General features: G+C 39.9%; 2 protein-coding genes across 2 annotated transcripts in view; both read right to left on the bottom strand.

Moving 5' to 3' along the window:
• LOC119499822 (trace amine-associated receptor 13c-like) overlaps positions 1 to 19,300 on the bottom strand; it is a 978,627-nt gene that overhangs the window by 645,946 nt on the left and 313,381 nt on the right. The window lies entirely within an intron of this gene.
• The window catches only part of LOC119499809 (contactin-associated protein-like 5), a 106,441-nt gene that overhangs the window by 62,951 nt on the left and 24,190 nt on the right, over positions 1 to 19,300 (bottom strand). Inside the window, exons 4-7 of the mRNA XM_037789007.1 lie at positions 9,454 to 9,601; positions 5,151 to 5,354; positions 3,744 to 3,928; positions 1,348 to 1,491 (exon numbers count right to left, since the gene is read on the bottom strand). Of these exons, the coding sequence (XP_037644935.1) occupies positions 1,348 to 1,491; positions 3,744 to 3,928; positions 5,151 to 5,354; positions 9,454 to 9,601 (681 nt within the window). The remainder of the gene's footprint in view (positions 1 to 1,347; positions 1,492 to 3,743; positions 3,929 to 5,150; positions 5,355 to 9,453; positions 9,602 to 19,300) is intronic.

Here is a 19,300-nt window from a genome sequence, read left to right as displayed (position 1 = left end):
AATGTTTCTGCAATAATCTAAAGGACATTTACAGACCTACTGCAGCTTACTGTACAAGCTGCATTTAGATATTTCCCTGCATAATTACAGATCATTTATTCATACTGTATACTGTTATAGGTTTTCCTGTAATTCTAAAGTTATTTATATCATACAGTATATGTCAGTCACTGCCTGAAGAGAGATGACCTCCTGAGTTAATGGAACAGAAGCTCGTATACACCTGTCATACAGGAGACGTATAGGAACATACATTCAAGCCACATTTATTCATGTCAGACAGCTGTCACAGGTTAATCTCTGGTCGTCACTCTTAGCAGAGACTCCAGTCTGAGCTGTAGCTTTATACACTTTACTGCTGAACCAGGTATATATATATATATATATATATATATATATATATACGGTACATACGTGCCCATACATGTGCACTTTCTATTTCTTTTTCCATCTCTTTAAAAATGATTAAATCAGTTTTCCATCCCTGGTAGAGATTCTCTGCCCTGAAAGAAGCCTTTCAAATGGGAAAAGTGGTTTCTCACATGTTTGAGCTTTTAGCGGTAATTGTGTTCTCGGTAGAGAAGCCTGAGGACTATACCGAGCTCCAGGACAAACTCAACCTGGATGTACAGGGGAAGCTGAAGATTTTTCCTGACCTGGTACAAACAGTTTTCGTCTTTCTCAGCAATAGAGCCGACCAATAGGTCGACATATCGGCCGATATTATCACAGATAAGGCTGACCCGAATCATTTGAAGCTTCGAACACTGCCATGGTAATCGACCTCCACATCTGTATTCAAATGTGTCTGATTTTTTTTTGCAATAAATTTTAGTATTTTTACTTTAGTTAATAATTATTATGCAATAATAAAGTATAAATCCCAAAATAGCCCATGAAATAAGGAATAATCCTGCAACATTATTCATTATTCATACTCAATATTAAAGGCAGGGTTGACGATGTTCTCCAGTAAACACTATTTGTTATATTGGTTGAAATGGTCTTTACACTCCGACAGCGATCCATTACGGATGAGCTCTGAAAAAGGACCGGAAAAGAGCCGTCATCTGTAGCTGCTGTAATCCTGTAAAAACGTCTACCAATCACTGCCTCGCGGTCCGCTTGGAAAGAACCAATCAGATGCCTCCCTGCCTCCCTGCTCGACTCTACCCTTGGCGTTCACCAAATTTAAGGTATACTTTACGGTATGTTATGCATTTATGTAAAGAAGAATATCGTCCGATATATTGTTAACATATTTTTAAAAACTCTGATGTCTTGAAAAGAAAGATCTGCCGCATTTTAAAAGTACATGTGTACAACACTGAACTCCATGCAACTCACCACGCTGTGTATCTGTGGCTTGCGTCTCTTTGCCAGGTCTATGACATTGATCCCATTGTAGTAGAGGTTTTCCATGCAGCCGTGGAAGTTCTTCCTCAAAAAGGTGCCAGGTTTACCGGGTAGAGGGATGCCTCCAAAACTCAGCTTTGATGAAGGGAAAACAGAAGAGGAAGACGTCTTAGCACTACATGCAGACATTTATCTCATGTATGCTATTTTCATAGAAATATACAGTATATATAAAATTAAATTCACATTGAACCATCACACTCTGAAAATACATGCACACACATATTCTCAGCAGTTGCTGCACGAACAGCTGAGCCGGTGATTCAGCAAGTGAGAAAACAACACCCACTCACTGGATCCAAACATACAGTGAAGAGCGACTGTGTGCACACAGTATTCTGGTCTGGGGCTGTTGTTCATGGTTTGGCGTATGTCCCTTTAGTTCCAACAAAGAGAGCACAAAGACCGGTCCTTAAAGAAAAGCGTTTTTTTCAGATCTTTGGTGTGGAAGAACTTGGCTGGTCTGCACAGAGCTATCAAACACCTTTGGGATGAACCGGAACTGTGACTGCGAGCCAGACCTCATCACCCACCATCAGTTTTGGACCGCGCTAATGCTCTCGCGGCTGAATGGAAGCCGCAGCTAGGTTCCAAAAATCTTTTTGAAAGCCTTCCCAGAAGATTGGAGACTGTTAGAGCCGCAGATTAATGCCTCATTTTGGAAAAGCGGTTGGTCTAATGCTCCGGTGTCCACATACAGTTGGTCAATCCGGGAGTGCTGAAGGTATCTATGTTGTGTTTCAACACTGGATGCAATTAAAACTGCATCTTTGAAGGTGATCTTTTTTAGGTTTTAACTCCTAGCTTTCCATTCCAACACGGCACATATGCAGTTCATAATAATGGTGACAGATTTACCGTCAGCAATTCTTAGTAATTTTTTGAACAATGGGTTCTTGATTTCAGAAAGAGGCAGAAAAAAAAGCAGCTGGCTTCTAATTACTAGCCAGACATATTTTATCAGCTCTAATCTCTATAAACAGACAACGGGACAGGATTTTGATGTTGTGTTCTGGTTCCCGTTTGTAGTCTGAGTAGTATTGACCAATCAACGTTGGAGCAGGATTTGGTTGAATGCAGGTAAACAATCCATGTGGAGAGCAAAAGAGGCGGAACGCATTGGCCGAAATGCAATCTGGGAACCCACCGGCTATCGTCGGACGATGATTTAGCTTTTTATTGGATTGAAATTAGCTTGTAAAATGGCTACTTGTGAAACAATCTGGTCGTACACATACAACTCCAGTCTTGCATCTCAAGTTGCTAATTGGACTGTAAACAATGAGCGGCGCACAGAAAAAGAAGTCTTGGCCCAGATATCCTCTGACCCCCAGGGAACCCCAGAAATATCAGCTGTTTTTTATTCCCATTGCGTCAAATACCGATGCTTTGTCACGCCCCCTGCCGGGCTTTCAATGCTCAGAGAACGTGGTCGGGGAGTGTGGTGATGTATGATAAAGAGCGAAAAAACACACACGTAGGACTTTCATCTCGTGTTCACAACGTTAAGTTTCCTTTTCAAGCCCAACCATGAGGCTTTTACCTAAACCTAACAAAGAGGTTTTGTTGCCTAAACCTAAGCAAGTATTTTTTGTTTAATTCACAACGTTAACCACGTGTTTACTGCGAGCGAAAAGTGACGCCGAGGGGTCTGACAAATCGTCGGTATGTGACGAGCTGGGATGAGAACATGTTGGAAATACACCCCTTTACAGCCAGAGGCTTATTGGTCGTCACATCGATAGCTAATTAAGCTTAGCTCCTTGAGATGGTTGGAAATAAAGTCTCAGGCTGATTCATTTTAAAAGAGTGTTAAATATGCACTTGATGGCTACATAATTATACTGTATGCATAGTTATGGTTGCTAAACTATGATTGGGCAATCGCTGTCCGGGGGAGGGGTTTAGTGACCAATCCATCTCTTTAAATATAGTTTGAATATGTTTAGAATATTCTGGAATAACTAATAATAAAGTTTCCACAGCATTCAGAGTGAAGTTACACAATGCAAAAGTAGAGGTTGAAAGTCCTCTCGGCAGTCTGTTATTCCTTTGAGACAACAAAAATAACTCGTCTCTGCTACATTTCTGTTCCTCTCTTTTCTATCATTCATTACGGAGACGTCATTTCAAAACATGCCTCTTCCCAAGGGCTTACAGTACATAGACTAGACTCTGTTTACTATCCTACTCCGAGGCTCATTACTAACTCCACTGCTTCATCACTATGTTATTAACAACACGGTTGTTTGGCCCTCGCAGGATAAATTCATTACGAGATATATTCAAAGCTGCAGTTATGTAATTGAATCATCCTGTGGACTCACCTCGTAGTCCACCTCCAGCGAGTGTCCTTCTCCTTTGGTTTGGAAGTGCTGTGTGTGGGAGTCCACTGTGAGGTTGACCTGCTTGTTGAAGCGCTCGATGTGAACGGAGTGCCACTGTTGGTCATCCAGCAGACTGCCCACTGTAACGGCAACGCGTCCGCTGCTGAACCTCAGGCGGCTGTCGTCTGCACAAACACAAAGGAGACAGCAGGACCGCAGTGAGCAGCGGTACATCTTCCGCAGTGAATGTGTGAAGGGCAGACAGGCCGAGCTCAGGTCTAAAGACATATATACAAACAATCATGTCCTATTCATTCAGATGATGTATACTAGAATAGATTGGTTTGAAGTAGGGCTGCATGATAATGGCTAAAATGATAATCGTGATTCTTTTTTTTTATCAATACTGAGATTACAATTATTAATTGATTTTAGGGACAAAATATTTTTATTGCAATTTCACATTTAAATAAGCAGAGCACTGCTTTCACTTCCATGTTGTGTTACATTCCTGTGAATGTACAAATTAGGGCTGCAAGACGTTGGAAAGAACTCACATACAGATATATTCACCCTAAATTTGTAGGCTACATTTTAAAGTTAAATGCATCAATCTGGAGCACTTTGAGAGCAAAATTACAAGGCTAGATCTGTGAATAGCTTTGTGCTCCTGTAAACAATTTAATCATAAACACAGTGGTTGTATAGATATGAATGGTGATGGCGGCAAAAAAGGTCACACGGGATGACAGCTCTCCAAAAGCGAAGCGAAAACATCTCGATTGTCGGCTGGTGGGCGACTGGATTTGCCATGCAGCAGAGTTTTCAATGAGCAAAGCACGCATTTTAAACCATTTTAATATCAGATTAATTCTGCAGCCCTAGTTTGAAGGTACTATGTGCTGCTTGAATGGTTATTTGGACAATGAATTACTCTGTAAACAGAAAAATAACCAATTAGCATTCTGGAAATCAAGTGATTGTTGAAGGTATTTTTCAACTACAAATGCTGGTTTCAACTTTTAAATTGTGACAGTATTCTTATTATTTCTTTTTCATATTATTGTGAATCAAATGCATTTGCTTGGAAAACAACAACTTGAAGTTACTCATGCCTCTATGTACATCCTTTACTTTCTCTATATACTTTTGGCCTGGCAAATTCAGCAATTCGAAGACATAACTTTGGTCTTTTGGTATGTTGTGGAAAAACTCTGAGGTGGAACTGAGGTGAGATGTACAAATGACAACCACCACCTTGCCCTGATACCTCTCGATCGTGACTGAGAGACTAAATTCTTGAGGGAATGAAAAATAGATTTTTGAGAGAGAGAGAGAGAGAGACAGAGAGAGAGAGAGACAGAGAGAGGGAGAGAGAGAGAGAGAGGCTGGGAAAGCGCAGTTCACCTAAGTTGAGGTAGAGGTCCAATCTTCCTCGGTGAAGCTCCAGGGTGATGTAATCTCCTCTCTGGCCCTCTCCGTGCAGTAAAACACCCTCGGCCTGATGGCTCTTGAAGCGCAGAGAGATCACGTCCTTCACCGTCGACATGGACTTCTGGTTGAACCGATACAGCAGAGAGCTTCTGCCGTCAAAGTCTGCCACGTATGACTCTGAAAGAGAAGCACAGTAACTCTTGAATCAGACTTGCTTTATCGCCTGACAGCTGCTCTTATTTGTTCATGAAATACAGTTCTGTTGTACAAACACCTGATTCTAAGTCTGTCTTTTAATTGTGTGCTTTTATTTGCTGTCGCTTGAGATTCTTTTATTTGTGATTGTTGCTTTTAAATGCTGTCTATGGAAAGCACTTTGTGCTCCCAGCTTGAAAAGTGCTATACAAATAAAGTTATTCATTATTATTAATTATTACACGGCTTTGTTGAATACTCGATTCTGTTGATCACAGCGTTCTGCGGTCTGTTATTTCTTTATAACAGACCGTTGCTATGAATATCAGACCGTTGCTATGGACGCAGTTCAGATGTCGGAGTCTGGCGGACCGTTTTTGTGTGAATTTATTGATAACTTCAGTAAGTAGCTGTGTAATAAGCGGGATAATGAACAGCTAGCGGGTCATTGTTGTGAAAGAAACCCCTTCAGGGCGATGAGAGAACGCTCCGCGTCGGGGTGCGGCATCGCCCTGTCGTGGTTTATTTCACAACAATGACCGGCTCACTGCACATTATCCCTTACTCAGTGTTGCACACTGTTCTTTCAAAGAATTAAAAGATAAATGTTGTGCATGCTTGTAAAAATCGCATTATTTGGTAACACCCATGTCTATAATGCATTATAAACATACCTATAATGCATCATAATCCATTTACAACCATGTATAATTATAGATTAGAGCACTACTAAATATTCATAATGCTTTATAACAATAACCTTTACAGAATATACAGCATTTTATAATGACTATAAAGGTCAAGTATCATAATACTTAATAATTGCTCGTCACTCACTGACATGTTTTTGTTAAGATCATAGTGTATTATAATTCCCATTATTGTAATACATTATAGTCTTTTTTATAATGCATTATAATCATTGTATAATACAGTATAATATGATTATAAGTTACTCTAAGCATTATTTGCTTTAAGTAAAGTAAAAATTAATTTTACAATGTTTTGTGTGTTGTTCTTGCATATATAGATTTAATGATATTTTTCACTTGACTTAAAGCAAACAATGACCACTTAAAGTAATTTATACTACAATATAATGCATTATAAAAAATATTATGATGTATTACAACTATGGGAATTATAATACACTATGATCCTTGCAAAAAAAAAACATCAGTGAGTGACCAGCAACTGAAGTATTATGATGCTTGACTTTATATGTCTTTAGAAAATGCTTTATAATGTGTTATGATTATTATTATAAAGCATTATGAATATGTATGAGTACTTATAACTATGATTATACAGTGCTATAAGCATTATAATTGTTCATAACACCTTATAAACTTGTCCGTCTTTTTTTTTAAAATGTAGTTAGTGTCACGATCTGGAAAATTGCTCTCACAATCTATTCTGTATTGATTTATGAGCTGAATGCATCTCCTTCATTTTCCAAATAATCTGCCAATTTCATTTCACTATTAACTGTTAATGACTTAATCACATGCATGTTAAAACACAAGACAATCCCTGACGCTAAATAACAACTGTCTATTGTGTCTCTAAGGAGGAAAAGAGTAGCTGCATTAAGAAGACTGTGTTGAAGATGTAATCTAACATGAGATGGATTGATTTGTTTTGCTATCGATCACATTGACGCTAGCTGCAAGATTTAGTGCCGGTTGTAATGATTCTTTGGGGATCAATCCGACTGACCGCCCCTGGTGAAATGCCATTTAATTTAAGGCATAACATAACCACTGGCTGCAACAATATGTATTATTATTATTTTTATTATTATTTTTATTATTATTATTATTATTATTATTATTATTACTATTATTATTATTATTATTATTATTATTACTATTAATATTATTATTATTATTATCTTTTTTTATTTTTATTTTGTTATTATTATTATTTTTTTAACACCACAATAATCAACATATTTAAGTAGCAGTCTGCACAGTTTAAACCAGATAACTGCACAGGTTTATTGTTCTGTATACAGGCAGCTCTGTTATGCAGCAATCTGAGTGAGGAAGGATAAAAGTACTGAACCCAAAACAGCTACATCCCCGTCAACACTGTGAGGATCTCTACCACACTCTCCCTGTTTCACTCTCATCATTCATTTACAATTGATTTCAGGGAGTTCTGCAGCACAGATTTGAGATCAGTGGCATTCACAGTGTCACCTCTATATAATCCTGCTTCAACAGAGACGCTCCTGCATATATTATAATGCAGCAGAAAGACCTGCATGGAGATGTAACCTTTCTCAGTCTTGGCAGATTAGTAGTTTCTGTAAGTTAAGTCATGCATCAGCTATATTATAATTCATTTGGTATTTTCAGTAGTTTATAAGCAGCCACATTATATTGACCAGTGGAGGAAGAAGGAGAACACGAGGCAGCATCAGTTTTATACCTGCTCATCCTAACATGAATACACTTGGCCACACTGTGTGGTGGCTGGGCATCATAAAAGTGATTACTGTGGGATATTCTGACAGTGTTTCACAGCGCATTAATCCAGCGGCTCATCTAGTTAGTGCTGCTTCACAATGCGTGGGAGAGGTGTGTCAGTGAATCCTCATTACATGTATTTTTATAGCGGATTGCTCTGGATATATAAATGTTACTCTGTGTCCTTTTATCGTGCACTGTACAGAGTACAAGTGGGTAATTATTCTAATGTAGTATTTTACTATTAAATCTTTTTAAGACAATAATTGAATTATGTTCTTTTGAGAATTCTTAAGGTGATTAATTGTAGTCAAGACACGAGGCATTAAAGGGATAGTTTGGATGTTTTGAGGTGGGGTTGTATGAGGTACTTCATGGCAACAGGAGTTGATTGTGTTGCCGAGGAAGCTTGTTCACTACCTTAAACCCGTCTGGTCTCATGTGGTATGAGTCTGTAATCTGATACCTAGAAGACAACAGGTGTAAGGGAAAGGACTAAGAAATCAACGCCACCGCCCCCTCCAATAACATCCAATAATAGAGTGGTGTAGGGATGATTTGGATTATTGCAGAAAATAATCTCTGTGGCAAACAAACATTTATGATACTTACACGATTTGTTCCATAAAATAATCTCCACAAATGAACACCACTTTTATGATTTTTGAAGTTCAAATGCAATCGCCAGAAGTAAAAAGCTAACGTTAGGCTATAGATGAACTACACCACGGTCGCATGAGCGTGAGTATAAACAACGAGGCTGTAAAGATGAACTAGTGATAGCATGATGACGTTTAGTAATCTCATTTAGCCATTTGATAACAACAGCCTTTTTTAAGACGTATAAAAGATTCAAAATTCACTGATTTTTTAGGTGTCTAAAATCTGTTTTGCTGTTGCCCCCGTCCACAGCAGTACATCGCTTTGCTCCCATGCGCCTGCTCACAGGTTGATGCTCCACAAAAGCAGCAATCACCACATACGTTCCCAGGATTGGCACATCCCAGCTACCGTCCCTTGATTACTTCTTCTGTCTCTAAGGCACATCTGCTGTGTGTGTCTCTACTTGGAGCTAGCCAGCGTGTGTTAGTTTCTCCTTATGTGGTACACCTTTTTCTGTCCTGGCAGAGAGCAATGACTCAGCGATACGAAGCGTATTATCCTGACATAACAAGTATTTAAGTTGTGACAACCGTGAGACAGGAAGATAAGTAATTATGATTTTGGTTTTAATTGGCTGGCATGAGTGAAAGCGCTAACAATGTCAATATTAGTACGAGCAATGTAATGGCGTGCGCTGCACTGGCCATGCTTTATATTATCTGTCTCCGCTTTGTGTTTTTGTAGCTACATAAAATGTTTTCAGTCTGCGTTTTCAATATAATATGCCCTGGCTGTCGGGTTTTCTGATTAGTCGTTTCACTGCTGTCTGGAGTATCAAACAGCGTGTTATTACCAAGTGAAGAGAAAATGGCCCTCATTACTCTTCATCAAGAGAGGGGAGCTGCAAAGCCAGATGTATAAATGAACAAAGATCCTTCTAGGTGGTGTGAAGCACTGAGGTTTTGATGTGTAGACGGAGTGCTTTCACAGTGTGTGTTACTCACTGTAGGAGCAGCCGAACACCTCCACTCTGAGGCCCATCCAGCCGCTGGGGTTCCAGTCGAGAGGGACGAAACGCAGGAAGCGCGTCCTCACCGGGTGTGACAGCTTGTTCTGGACGACGGCCTCCGAATTCACATTCCCGACGAATCTCTGCAGGACCACAGAGGGACAAAAAAATAAAATGACCTCAGATACGAAGTGAATAGTAATATTTTCACCTGTCTGTTATTTAGCTGAATACTTGAAATATAATAAAAAATCTAAATCCTTGAACAGCACAGACAACAACAAAGTGCTGACAAGGCGAAGCCAAGGGCAATGTCTTCTTCCTATCCTTGAACATACTATTTGATGTAAAGTGATAAGAATCATCGTGTGGTGTGGAAATATGAGAATATCCGTTCGAGCAGGTCCATGTGAGAAGGAGGAAAATTCACCAGCGAGGCAGCCGGGGGCAATAAGGGCTCTCGCTTTGTGTTTTCTCCCTGCAGAGCTCGAAACAAAAACCTCTGAGTACAATTGTGAGATGTCATTCTTCTTTTTCTATTCCACCCCTCCTCTACTTTCACTCTGCACCAGACAAAGCCAGGGGACATAAACAAAGGAACAGAGAGAGATGGAGTCAGAAACAGAGACAAACAACCTCTCCTCTCAAATGACTGATTACCAGCTCCTTCATAACCGATTCTAGGCAGGTGACATATCAGATCGATAAGTACTCCTACTATAAAGAAGCAAAAATATAGATCATTGACAGTGGAGCTCCGGGCTTTTGTGGACAGTTCAACACAGTCAGACAAGGCCAATAATTCAAGTTTCCGCAACAGCAGACACACAATTACCAGCGGCACACACGACCGTCCGATGCTTCCAGAGCACCGCAAAGCAGAAGCATCATTAAATGCACCAGGATGCTGCTGCTTGGTAGATAATCAAGGCAACAGTGCGACTGTTAAGGCTGTTATTGTGATTTATGCCACCGCTTTCCCATTTTGAGCCATTTACTGAGCGGAGCCTCGTGGCTGAATCTTAACACGCGTACGAGCCGGGCTTATTTACACATGCACAGTAATTCACGTCTGCACAGGAGGGATTAACAAATGGCGCTGGGGCTTATACATTTGGTCAAAGCAAAAATGTATTACTTCAGCACTGCAAAGAGCTTTCAGAGCAAACGAAATATGAGAAAACACATTGGCCTTGAAAAAAAAAAAAAAACACAGCATGCATATTCACGACACTTTTTCTTATTCACACTTTCAAAATGCTTTCAACCAAAAAAATCAAATGTAGCCATCAGTGAAAGCTGCGGTGTTTGTCACACGGGGCTCTAACCATGACCTTGTTATTTCCAGGCTTTGTGTGACACACTGCGGCAGAAGACTATTTGATTGTTCCGCATTCAAAAGCTGTAATCTAAAGCCTCTCAAAATGAGACTTCAAATCTCAAAAAAAATATATTCATGACTAGATAAGTGACAATCAAAAGAAAAATAAAACAAAGTTGGGAATAAAGACACTAGTGTGTGGTTTGATGTGATTTGACTGGCAGCGCTGGCAACATAAGCACCGACTGTCATACACTCTGCTTTAAATCAAGTCAAAGTAAGGTCAGGCTTTATTTGTATTTCACATTTGAAAACAACCTCAGTTAACCAAAGTGCTGAACCAGCACAAAATACAAAGCAAACAGAGGAAAACAATAAACAAAATGTGCACATAATAGTAGTGAAAGAACAGCAGCACAATAGAAGATGAAGTCAAGGTGTCAAGCTCAACTCAGTCAGCAGCGACTTCAATGCTTCTGTAGTCTGAGCAGTATTTTGTTAATGAATAGGTGGCAGTTCCAGAGATTATGGGCAGCAACCACAAAGGCTCGGTCGCCGCTGCTTTTGTGTCAAGTTCTGGTGACATTCAGGAAGATAAAGATGCAAGAGTTCTGCTAATTAAGGTGGCACCAGCCCACTTAAAACCTTAAAGGGGACCTATAATGCTTTTGTGCTTTTTTCCCCTTTCCTTTAGTGTGTTATATTGTTTTTTTGTGCGTGTAAAAGGTCTGCAAGAAAGAAAGACAGAAACACTGCTCCTGAACTGTCTGAAACGCAGCGCTTCAAGTCCCGCTTTTTCTTCCGTAACGTGGTGATGTCACCAAGTAATGCATTTGAATAATACCGACAGAGGGTGAAAAGAGGTGCTGCAGCACAGCCGATATGATAAATATTAAGCCTTTTTATGAACATTAAAGCATGTAAACATGTTCTAGTAGAAACCCAAAATACAAGTAGGAACCTGAAAATAAGCATAATAGGTCCTCTTTAAAAACAAGGAATAAATGTTGCTAAACTCTGATTGGAAACACATGACATCATCTTTTTCCAATGGAGCCCCGCCCACTTCAAACCAGTGTGAAAAGCAACGACAAAGAACAGAAATACAAAAAATCCCTCCGGTGAAATAACTAGAACTGATGTAACTTTGGCAGAAGAATGTGTGTGCATGTAGGACGTATAGTGTATGGTATATGTCTGGTGTGCAGCTTGTGAAACTCTGCTTCCTATTATTTCTGTTACAATCATTAACCCCGTCTTTCCACTCGACTCCCAGCTGAATGTCTGGAAAATCTAATGAACCAAACAAACTCTGATTAAGGCTGCACTGCAGTCATTCTGGCTGTTCATTAGCGAACAACACTCAGACACGTCAGCAGCGTGAGTTATTAGTATTCAAGAGCCATACTACTACGAGAACGCCACTGAGGCTGTCGTGAGTATGACGTTTGTTTTCGTTCCCTCGCTGGAAAACTTGCAACAGAACATCCTGTGTGTTCCAACTGGGAGATGAAGTCAGGTCTCTGAATAAAGGCCTGAGGGTGCAGAAGATTTTTCCAAAGGTCCATAGGACCGAGGGCGCTCCTTGTCCACATAAACAATCCTAACCCCGCCGTGACTTCATTATTTCTATTTATGCTCCTGTCACTGTGGAACAGTCTCCCTCCCCATTCATTAAGACTCTTTACTCTTCCTCTCCAGTGATGAGCTCCCTCGTGTCACTTTTCCTTTGTGTTGCACACAGCACAGACGCATAAGTTTATTTTAATCAATTCACTGGGGAATAAATCCTGCTGCCGGCGATGAATGCAGTATGCTCCAAAAGGTCATTGGCCAGTTAAACAGCCTAAGGGAACACATAGTGAGGACATAACTGCGAGTTTGTGACCTTGCCATGAGTGAAAGTGCTGCAACAATACCTGACCACCGGTCAGTCAGCCAGAGGTCCCCTGATCAGCATCAACTGGGCCTTAGATACGTCTTCATTATATCAGGAAGTAGCAGAGGATGCATTTTCTGTTTGTGTCAACAACAAAAATGTCTGTTGAGTCACATTTAAGGTTAAGGTTTGATTAAGATATTTAAAGTTATATCAAGGTACTGAAGAGTCTAGAGCCACACTAGCAGCCCTGTGAGGCTGCACAGTGATGCTTAGAGCTGATCAGCATGGCAACTGTCACGAGAGCTGTGCAGGGTGCTGATCCTGGAACCGTCTTATATTCACCAGTGGGCTCAATCCTATTGGGGACAGGCAATAGTTTGCTTTGATTGGCATTGTCATTTGCCTCACCTTTTCACCTCACTATATAGCCTATCTATATATCTATATCTATATTACATACCCAATATGTGTACTGTTGTTAGACATACTTTTGTGTGAATAAAGAGTAGTATGTATCTTTTCGGACGCACTGAGCAGTAATTACCATTATCCCTTCCTGAGAGCCTCCTTACAGGTTGGAGATGTGTAACCATGGTAACCCGTGCCAACCCAATGTGTCCAAAACGACAATTTGTGAGAATCAAAGTCGGAAATAATTTAAAATATGTAATACAAATGAGAGAAATCCTGATAGTACGTGTCCACAGGGGCGTTTTTTTTATCACGAGGGATCGTCTCGCTTCCCAGCATCGGACGCTTGATGGGCTGCCACTTGACACAAGGCACCTGATTGGACGAATGTTTTCCGTCGTGGGCTGCTGCCTCCAGCTTTCAAACCCAGAACCAACATGGCAGCTCGTTTGTAAACTTTATTTCTGTTATATCACGAAAATAGTTCGCCGAAATGTGTTTCTGAAAACATTTTATGCAAGAAATAAACCATGCAGTTGATGAATCTGTCTTTATTTTGGATCGACAGCGCTTAGTTTAAACGTTTCTCGAGAGTTTCCAGAGACGTTGAGTTGCTTCGGACGCCCGTGATTTGCATAAAGTAGCCTAAACCTCAACTTTATGGAAATGAGGAGCGGGCGACGCGTTGGTCCGTCTCTCAAATCGCACTGTTGGGCTACCAGAATGCATTGCATGGCTGCATGGAAAGGACGGAGGCTGTGGACATGTACCATAAGGGAAATCTATACTTACACTTAAATTGAAGCGTTATTGACGTTACAGAGCCGTCCGTCAACGTCTGTTATGAACGTTGTCATCATTACCGCATTGCATTGTGGGATATTTATGCTGCCGTAGTGCGTTGCATACTGTAATATTTCACCAGAAATAGTATGCATTTGCGCACTATTGGTTTCATACTGAGGTTTCGGACATACTAAAAGATCCCACATACTGTTTTACCTTTATCTTACAGTAGTTTAGGGTATTTAGCACAATTAACACAAAGTGGATATTTGATATTTGGTATGATTATAGTGCTAGTTGAGAGGTTAGGGCATCACCAACACCATTGGGATTCATCCCCTGGGGTCCTTGAACATCTGTACAAATGTTTACGGCAAGATGGTCAAGGTTTTTCACTCAAAACCTGAAATATGAATCTCACGGTGGCGCTAGGTGAAAAGTCAGGATCACCAAAGTCGGTAGGATTCAGCCACACGGTGACCAACAGATTGTTTGAACTTCCCGAGAGGTCAGGCTGTATTATACTGCAAGTGCAATCATGATACAAGATACAATTACTCCGATAAAATCAGCAATCATGCAAACCCACTTTAATCCTTGTTAGATCCCCATCTACCTGAACAGCTAACAAGCATGGAAATGAATGTAGAAATTCACCCCCTCCCCTTAACCAGCAACAATTTGTTTCACATGTTTATTCACAGCTGCATTAAAAATAGATTCCTGAATAAGGCTTTTCAAGGATAATGAAGGTAATCTGGAACCCCCTGCTACTAGAATACATTCCTCTTCCCACATAGGAATATTTGCAAAGAGCGTGCAGATAATTCACCATGGAGTAGATTGCAAATATTATACAGGGAATTAGGTTAAAGTGGGATTTAAAGAGTTTACTTTAAAAGTACCATCAAGCAAAAAAACAATTTTTCTTCACATAAGGAAAGACGTTCAAGAATTTCACAGCACGAGCTGATAAAAATCCACATTTCATCTCCTAAACGCTCCGACATAAGTCATTTTCACAGACTTTCTCCCGTCTTTCGCTAATTAGCTTATTATCAGCTTGTGCCATCATGCCGTCTCACATGTTCCTCTTGTACTTTATGAGGCTCTGTTTACTCAGAGCGCACCCGCAGACAGGACACAGTTAGCAGGAACATACGGTGATGTCGACACTGTTACTGAGGTCAGGCGAGTGAGTCATTAAAGTTACACAAAGGAAAAGTAAAGTTTGTAATGTGTGCACAGGAAGAAGAGGTTATATTCATGTATGTTCTACCACACAAAGCCTATATGTGATTTTAAGTGTTTTTCAATACCCAGTGGTGGAGCTTAAGGATGAAGATGTCCTTCCAACACTTTGATCCAGAGCAGGATGTGTCCATGGATACTGTCCAGATTACCATAATATTTGGTATGAATATTAACGGCCCTCGGAGAATGGCTGTCATTGATCTTGGCGACTTTTTCCCTAGAGCCATCATCAGGGAGAATTTTGCACACAAAATATCTTTCTTTTTTATAATAAGAACTTTCTCTAGCGCCACCCTCAGGTCCAATGTAATATGATTATGTTATATATCATATTTTATGCCAGACTACTTGAAAGGAAAACAGCAAACGGACCAGGGTTTGTTTGTTCCTTACAGTCTCATTTATAAACACGACAGCATCTAGGAGATGCCGGCAGGGTTGTCGACCTTTAACCCTTTTTTTTTTTTTACATATAGAGCTCATTTTTCCACGGAGCTAATTTGGCTCGGTATTAGCGAAGAATGGCTGAGAGCTAGCAGTCATATCAGCAGCTGCTGCTCTCTCATTAGTCTCCCTCAGTTCGGTTTCTGGCAGCGAGCCGTTACCTTTGAGCTTCACTTGTTAAAATGCCAGACGGATGTGAGTAAGTATCAGCCAAAGGTCTTGGTGAACGCTGTAGTTAGTCAGCCTGAGTGCGAGTTTCAGAATAAGAGATTTCTGACTAATTGGCTGACATTCATCCTGCACTATATAAATTATGCTATAATTCCAAGTTCACATGAACACCAAAGAAGAGACGGGAGGCGTGGAGGTTTAAATTGTCTTCGTGAGCGTGCATTAAACACACATCAGGAAATATAAAGCTCAGTCACGCCTGGTTTTAATGCTCGCCAAGTTTGGGAGGAAGACGCCCGTTTTGACTGGTACGATGTGTGCCGGGGTTCAGAGCTATATTAATTTTAATATGTGAAATAAGTACAGCACTCTCTCTGTTCTCTTTTTCTCTCGTGGGTCACTTACAAAAGGTGACTGCTGCAGGCCATGTTGGTAATATCTATACATAATGTCTCGTCTTCTCTGCACAGCAGCTTTATTTCCCTTGTCAGAAATAACGATATAAGGACTGACTGGATGGCACATAAACGTCTCCGTGAACTTCACTCTGGGGAAACTGCACACTTTCTATTTATTTTTTTTGGCACCAATTCAAAACTGAGTTATGATACTTTGTTCTTGTTTACATAAACATATTAATCTCTGGTTAAATATCTTAAAATGACAAACAAAAATGAAACTACGCAACGCTTTTTGCCAGATGGTACATGAAATCTGGTCGGAGGCATTAGCAGACTAAGCTGCTGCTTAAGGCCCCGCGCCCATCAGGGGCCCACAAAATGGGCCATTTACACATATGAAAAGTTTTGCTCATAATTTAAGTGTTTATTTGTTGTTATATTTCAACCCTCCATAATAATAAGGGAAATGTATTTGTTTAAGTGATTTCTATTGAAGTTGTTCTTCACATTTGCACGTTGCAAAGTTAGTTGTGTTGGAGAGAAATGGAAACTCATCGTAGGATGACTTGTTGTTAGAAAATGCTTGATAGTTTTCTAAATAAAGCTTTGTTGGGGACTATTTCCAGCCTTGGATAACACATTCTGCGCGTTAGTGACAGTAACAGCGTGAAAGTTTGACAGAGCTTGTGGAGGGGGATTCTGACTCGACTTCAAAAGAGCTAGACCTGATTCAGTGTTAGAACTGTCTTATTAAACTTTGTGATGTTTTATTTCATCTCCTATATTTCAAGATGGAGGAAGATAAATTTTAAAACAGCACACAACACTAAGACATAATGTACAGCCTCACATCTCTGCGCTCTTTTTCACTTCAACACAATGAAAAAAACGAGCCCTTTGCAGCAGTGACATGCCAGTGGGCAACTACACACTCCGCTAATTAGACTGCCAAGTATAAAAAAAAAAAAGTCACATAAAAACCATTTAACATCTTGTCAGCAGCCTTTGACATAACTGGGACAAACACAATAAAGGATTAATAACGTGTGCCAACATCAGGCTATTTTCTTAGACCTGGAGTCCGTGCACAGGCTGGTGTAACAAGTTGTGACATTACATGGAGGGCTAAAAAAAAAGCTGTATAATTGTGTTGACACCAGACACTTCCCACACCTTGAAATGTGTCAGAAAGAGTGAGAGGATGTGTTATCTGACTCTGACTTGTAATGTCATCAATAAATAGCTCCGCAGCAAACAGAACGTGGAGGAGTGATGATATCTTACACGACAGAGGTAAATGTAGTTCTTACAGTCTAGATTGATAAACTCCCACCCTCATCTCTGTGCATTAAATATGGAGCGAGATCCGGGAGTTGATTAGCCACTCGAAGCAGGAGGAAACAGTTATACAGTATATATGTATGATATTATGTATGAGAATATGACTGGTTTGTTTTTAGCCAATGTTTGAGTTTTTTTTTTAAAGGTTAAGTAATGGTCATAGTCCCTGATGTGTGCTGGTAATTTGTTCCAGGAATGTGTGCCTCTAACAGACACCATCATTTGACTAAATATATTTCTCTGCCTAGGTACATTACAGTCTCCCATAGTCTGTGCTCTGGTTTTTATCATATTACTGTGTTTTTCTCTGGATAAAATGGTGCGTGGTGTGCCCATTTAAAACTTTAAAAACAAGACAGACACCCATGAAAGTTTGGTAACTGTCAATGTTTAAAATGTTCTACTTATTCTATTGTATTTATTTTTATTTAAAAGGGATCATGTAGAGTTTAAATGTCTCCATTTGATGCACCATACCAGATTATAGCTTTAAGCTCATTCACATCTTTACTCCCTTGGCAGGTCAAAACAAAGAAACATACTGCAGAGTCATACACGAAAGAACATACAAAACGCACAATACACAGCTTCACACAATAGCACATCACAAAGTATGCACAATACACAGCTACACACAATAGCACATCACAAAGAATGCTTGTCAAGTAAAAACAAGTCATGAATACCATGGAGTAGAATTAGAGATCAGTGAGTACGGAGCTGAGCAGCTTACAACAGACGTTTTAAGTTGGCTTTGAAAGTGCTGATAGAGCTGCAGCTCCTCACATCGTCAGGCAGGGGGTTCCACTGATTTGTGGCCTTTACAGAAAAAGAAGATTGCCCAAATGCAGTGTGGCGAAATAGTACGGTACAATGTTGCATAGAAGATCTTCTTAAGGATCTTCGCTCTTATTTATGATATTGCAATAATTAAAATGAAAAGGTTTCCTGTCCAAAAATTTGATTTTCTTCTTGAAGAGAGACTTGATGGGTTTTAACGTACTCACTGTTGTATGTGACCAGGTTGTAAAACAATATGTTATGTGAGAAAATATCATTGTGTGCATATAAGCTTTTGCTGACTGTGAAGTAAGAAAAGGGCTTATATGACGGAAATTTGCCAGGTTGAACTAAAGAGATTTTTTTAATGTGTTCCTTGAATGTAAGATTGGAGTCAAAGACTATACCAAGATACTTAAAGGTCCCATATCGTGCTCATTTTCAGGTTCATGCTTGTATTTTGGGTTTCTACTAGATCATGTTTACATGCTTTAATGTTCAAAAAACACATACTTTTTTTCATACTGTCTGTCTGGATATACCTGTATTCACGCTCTGTCTGAATCGCTCCGTTTTAACGCATTTCAACGGAATGGCAACGGAATTGCGTTGCTAGGCAACAGCATGGGTCCATGTTTACTTCCTGTCAGCTGATGTCATTCACATCCACTACAACAGGAAACAAACTGGGACACATTTGGTATGTTAACGTTTAAAACTGTGAAATGGTCTAAATATTGTAGATTTGTGACATCACAAAAGGACAGAAATCCTAACGGCTTGTTTCAAACGCACAGTTTCTCAATACGGGTTTGTGTGTATTCCCGCAGTGTTTCGATACTTTCACAGTGTTTTTATATCACTTAAACCTGCTTTATAATATAAAAGACATGAAAATCTCACTTTTTATAATATGGGACCTTTAAATTATTCCACCAGGGTCCAAGGGTCCTTTACGTGAAAGAAAAATTGGTAACCACTGGCTTAAGCTGCGATCATGCTTTCCGCACAGACATGAGCTGACGTGGAATCGTGACGAGGAAACGTTTGG

This window comes from Sebastes umbrosus, chromosome 13 (genome assembly GCF_015220745.1).
Source record: "Sebastes umbrosus isolate fSebUmb1 chromosome 13, fSebUmb1.pri, whole genome shotgun sequence".
Lineage (NCBI taxonomy): Eukaryota > Metazoa > Chordata > Actinopteri > Perciformes > Sebastidae > Sebastes > Sebastes umbrosus.
This window is presented reverse-complemented; position numbering and strand designations above follow the sequence as displayed.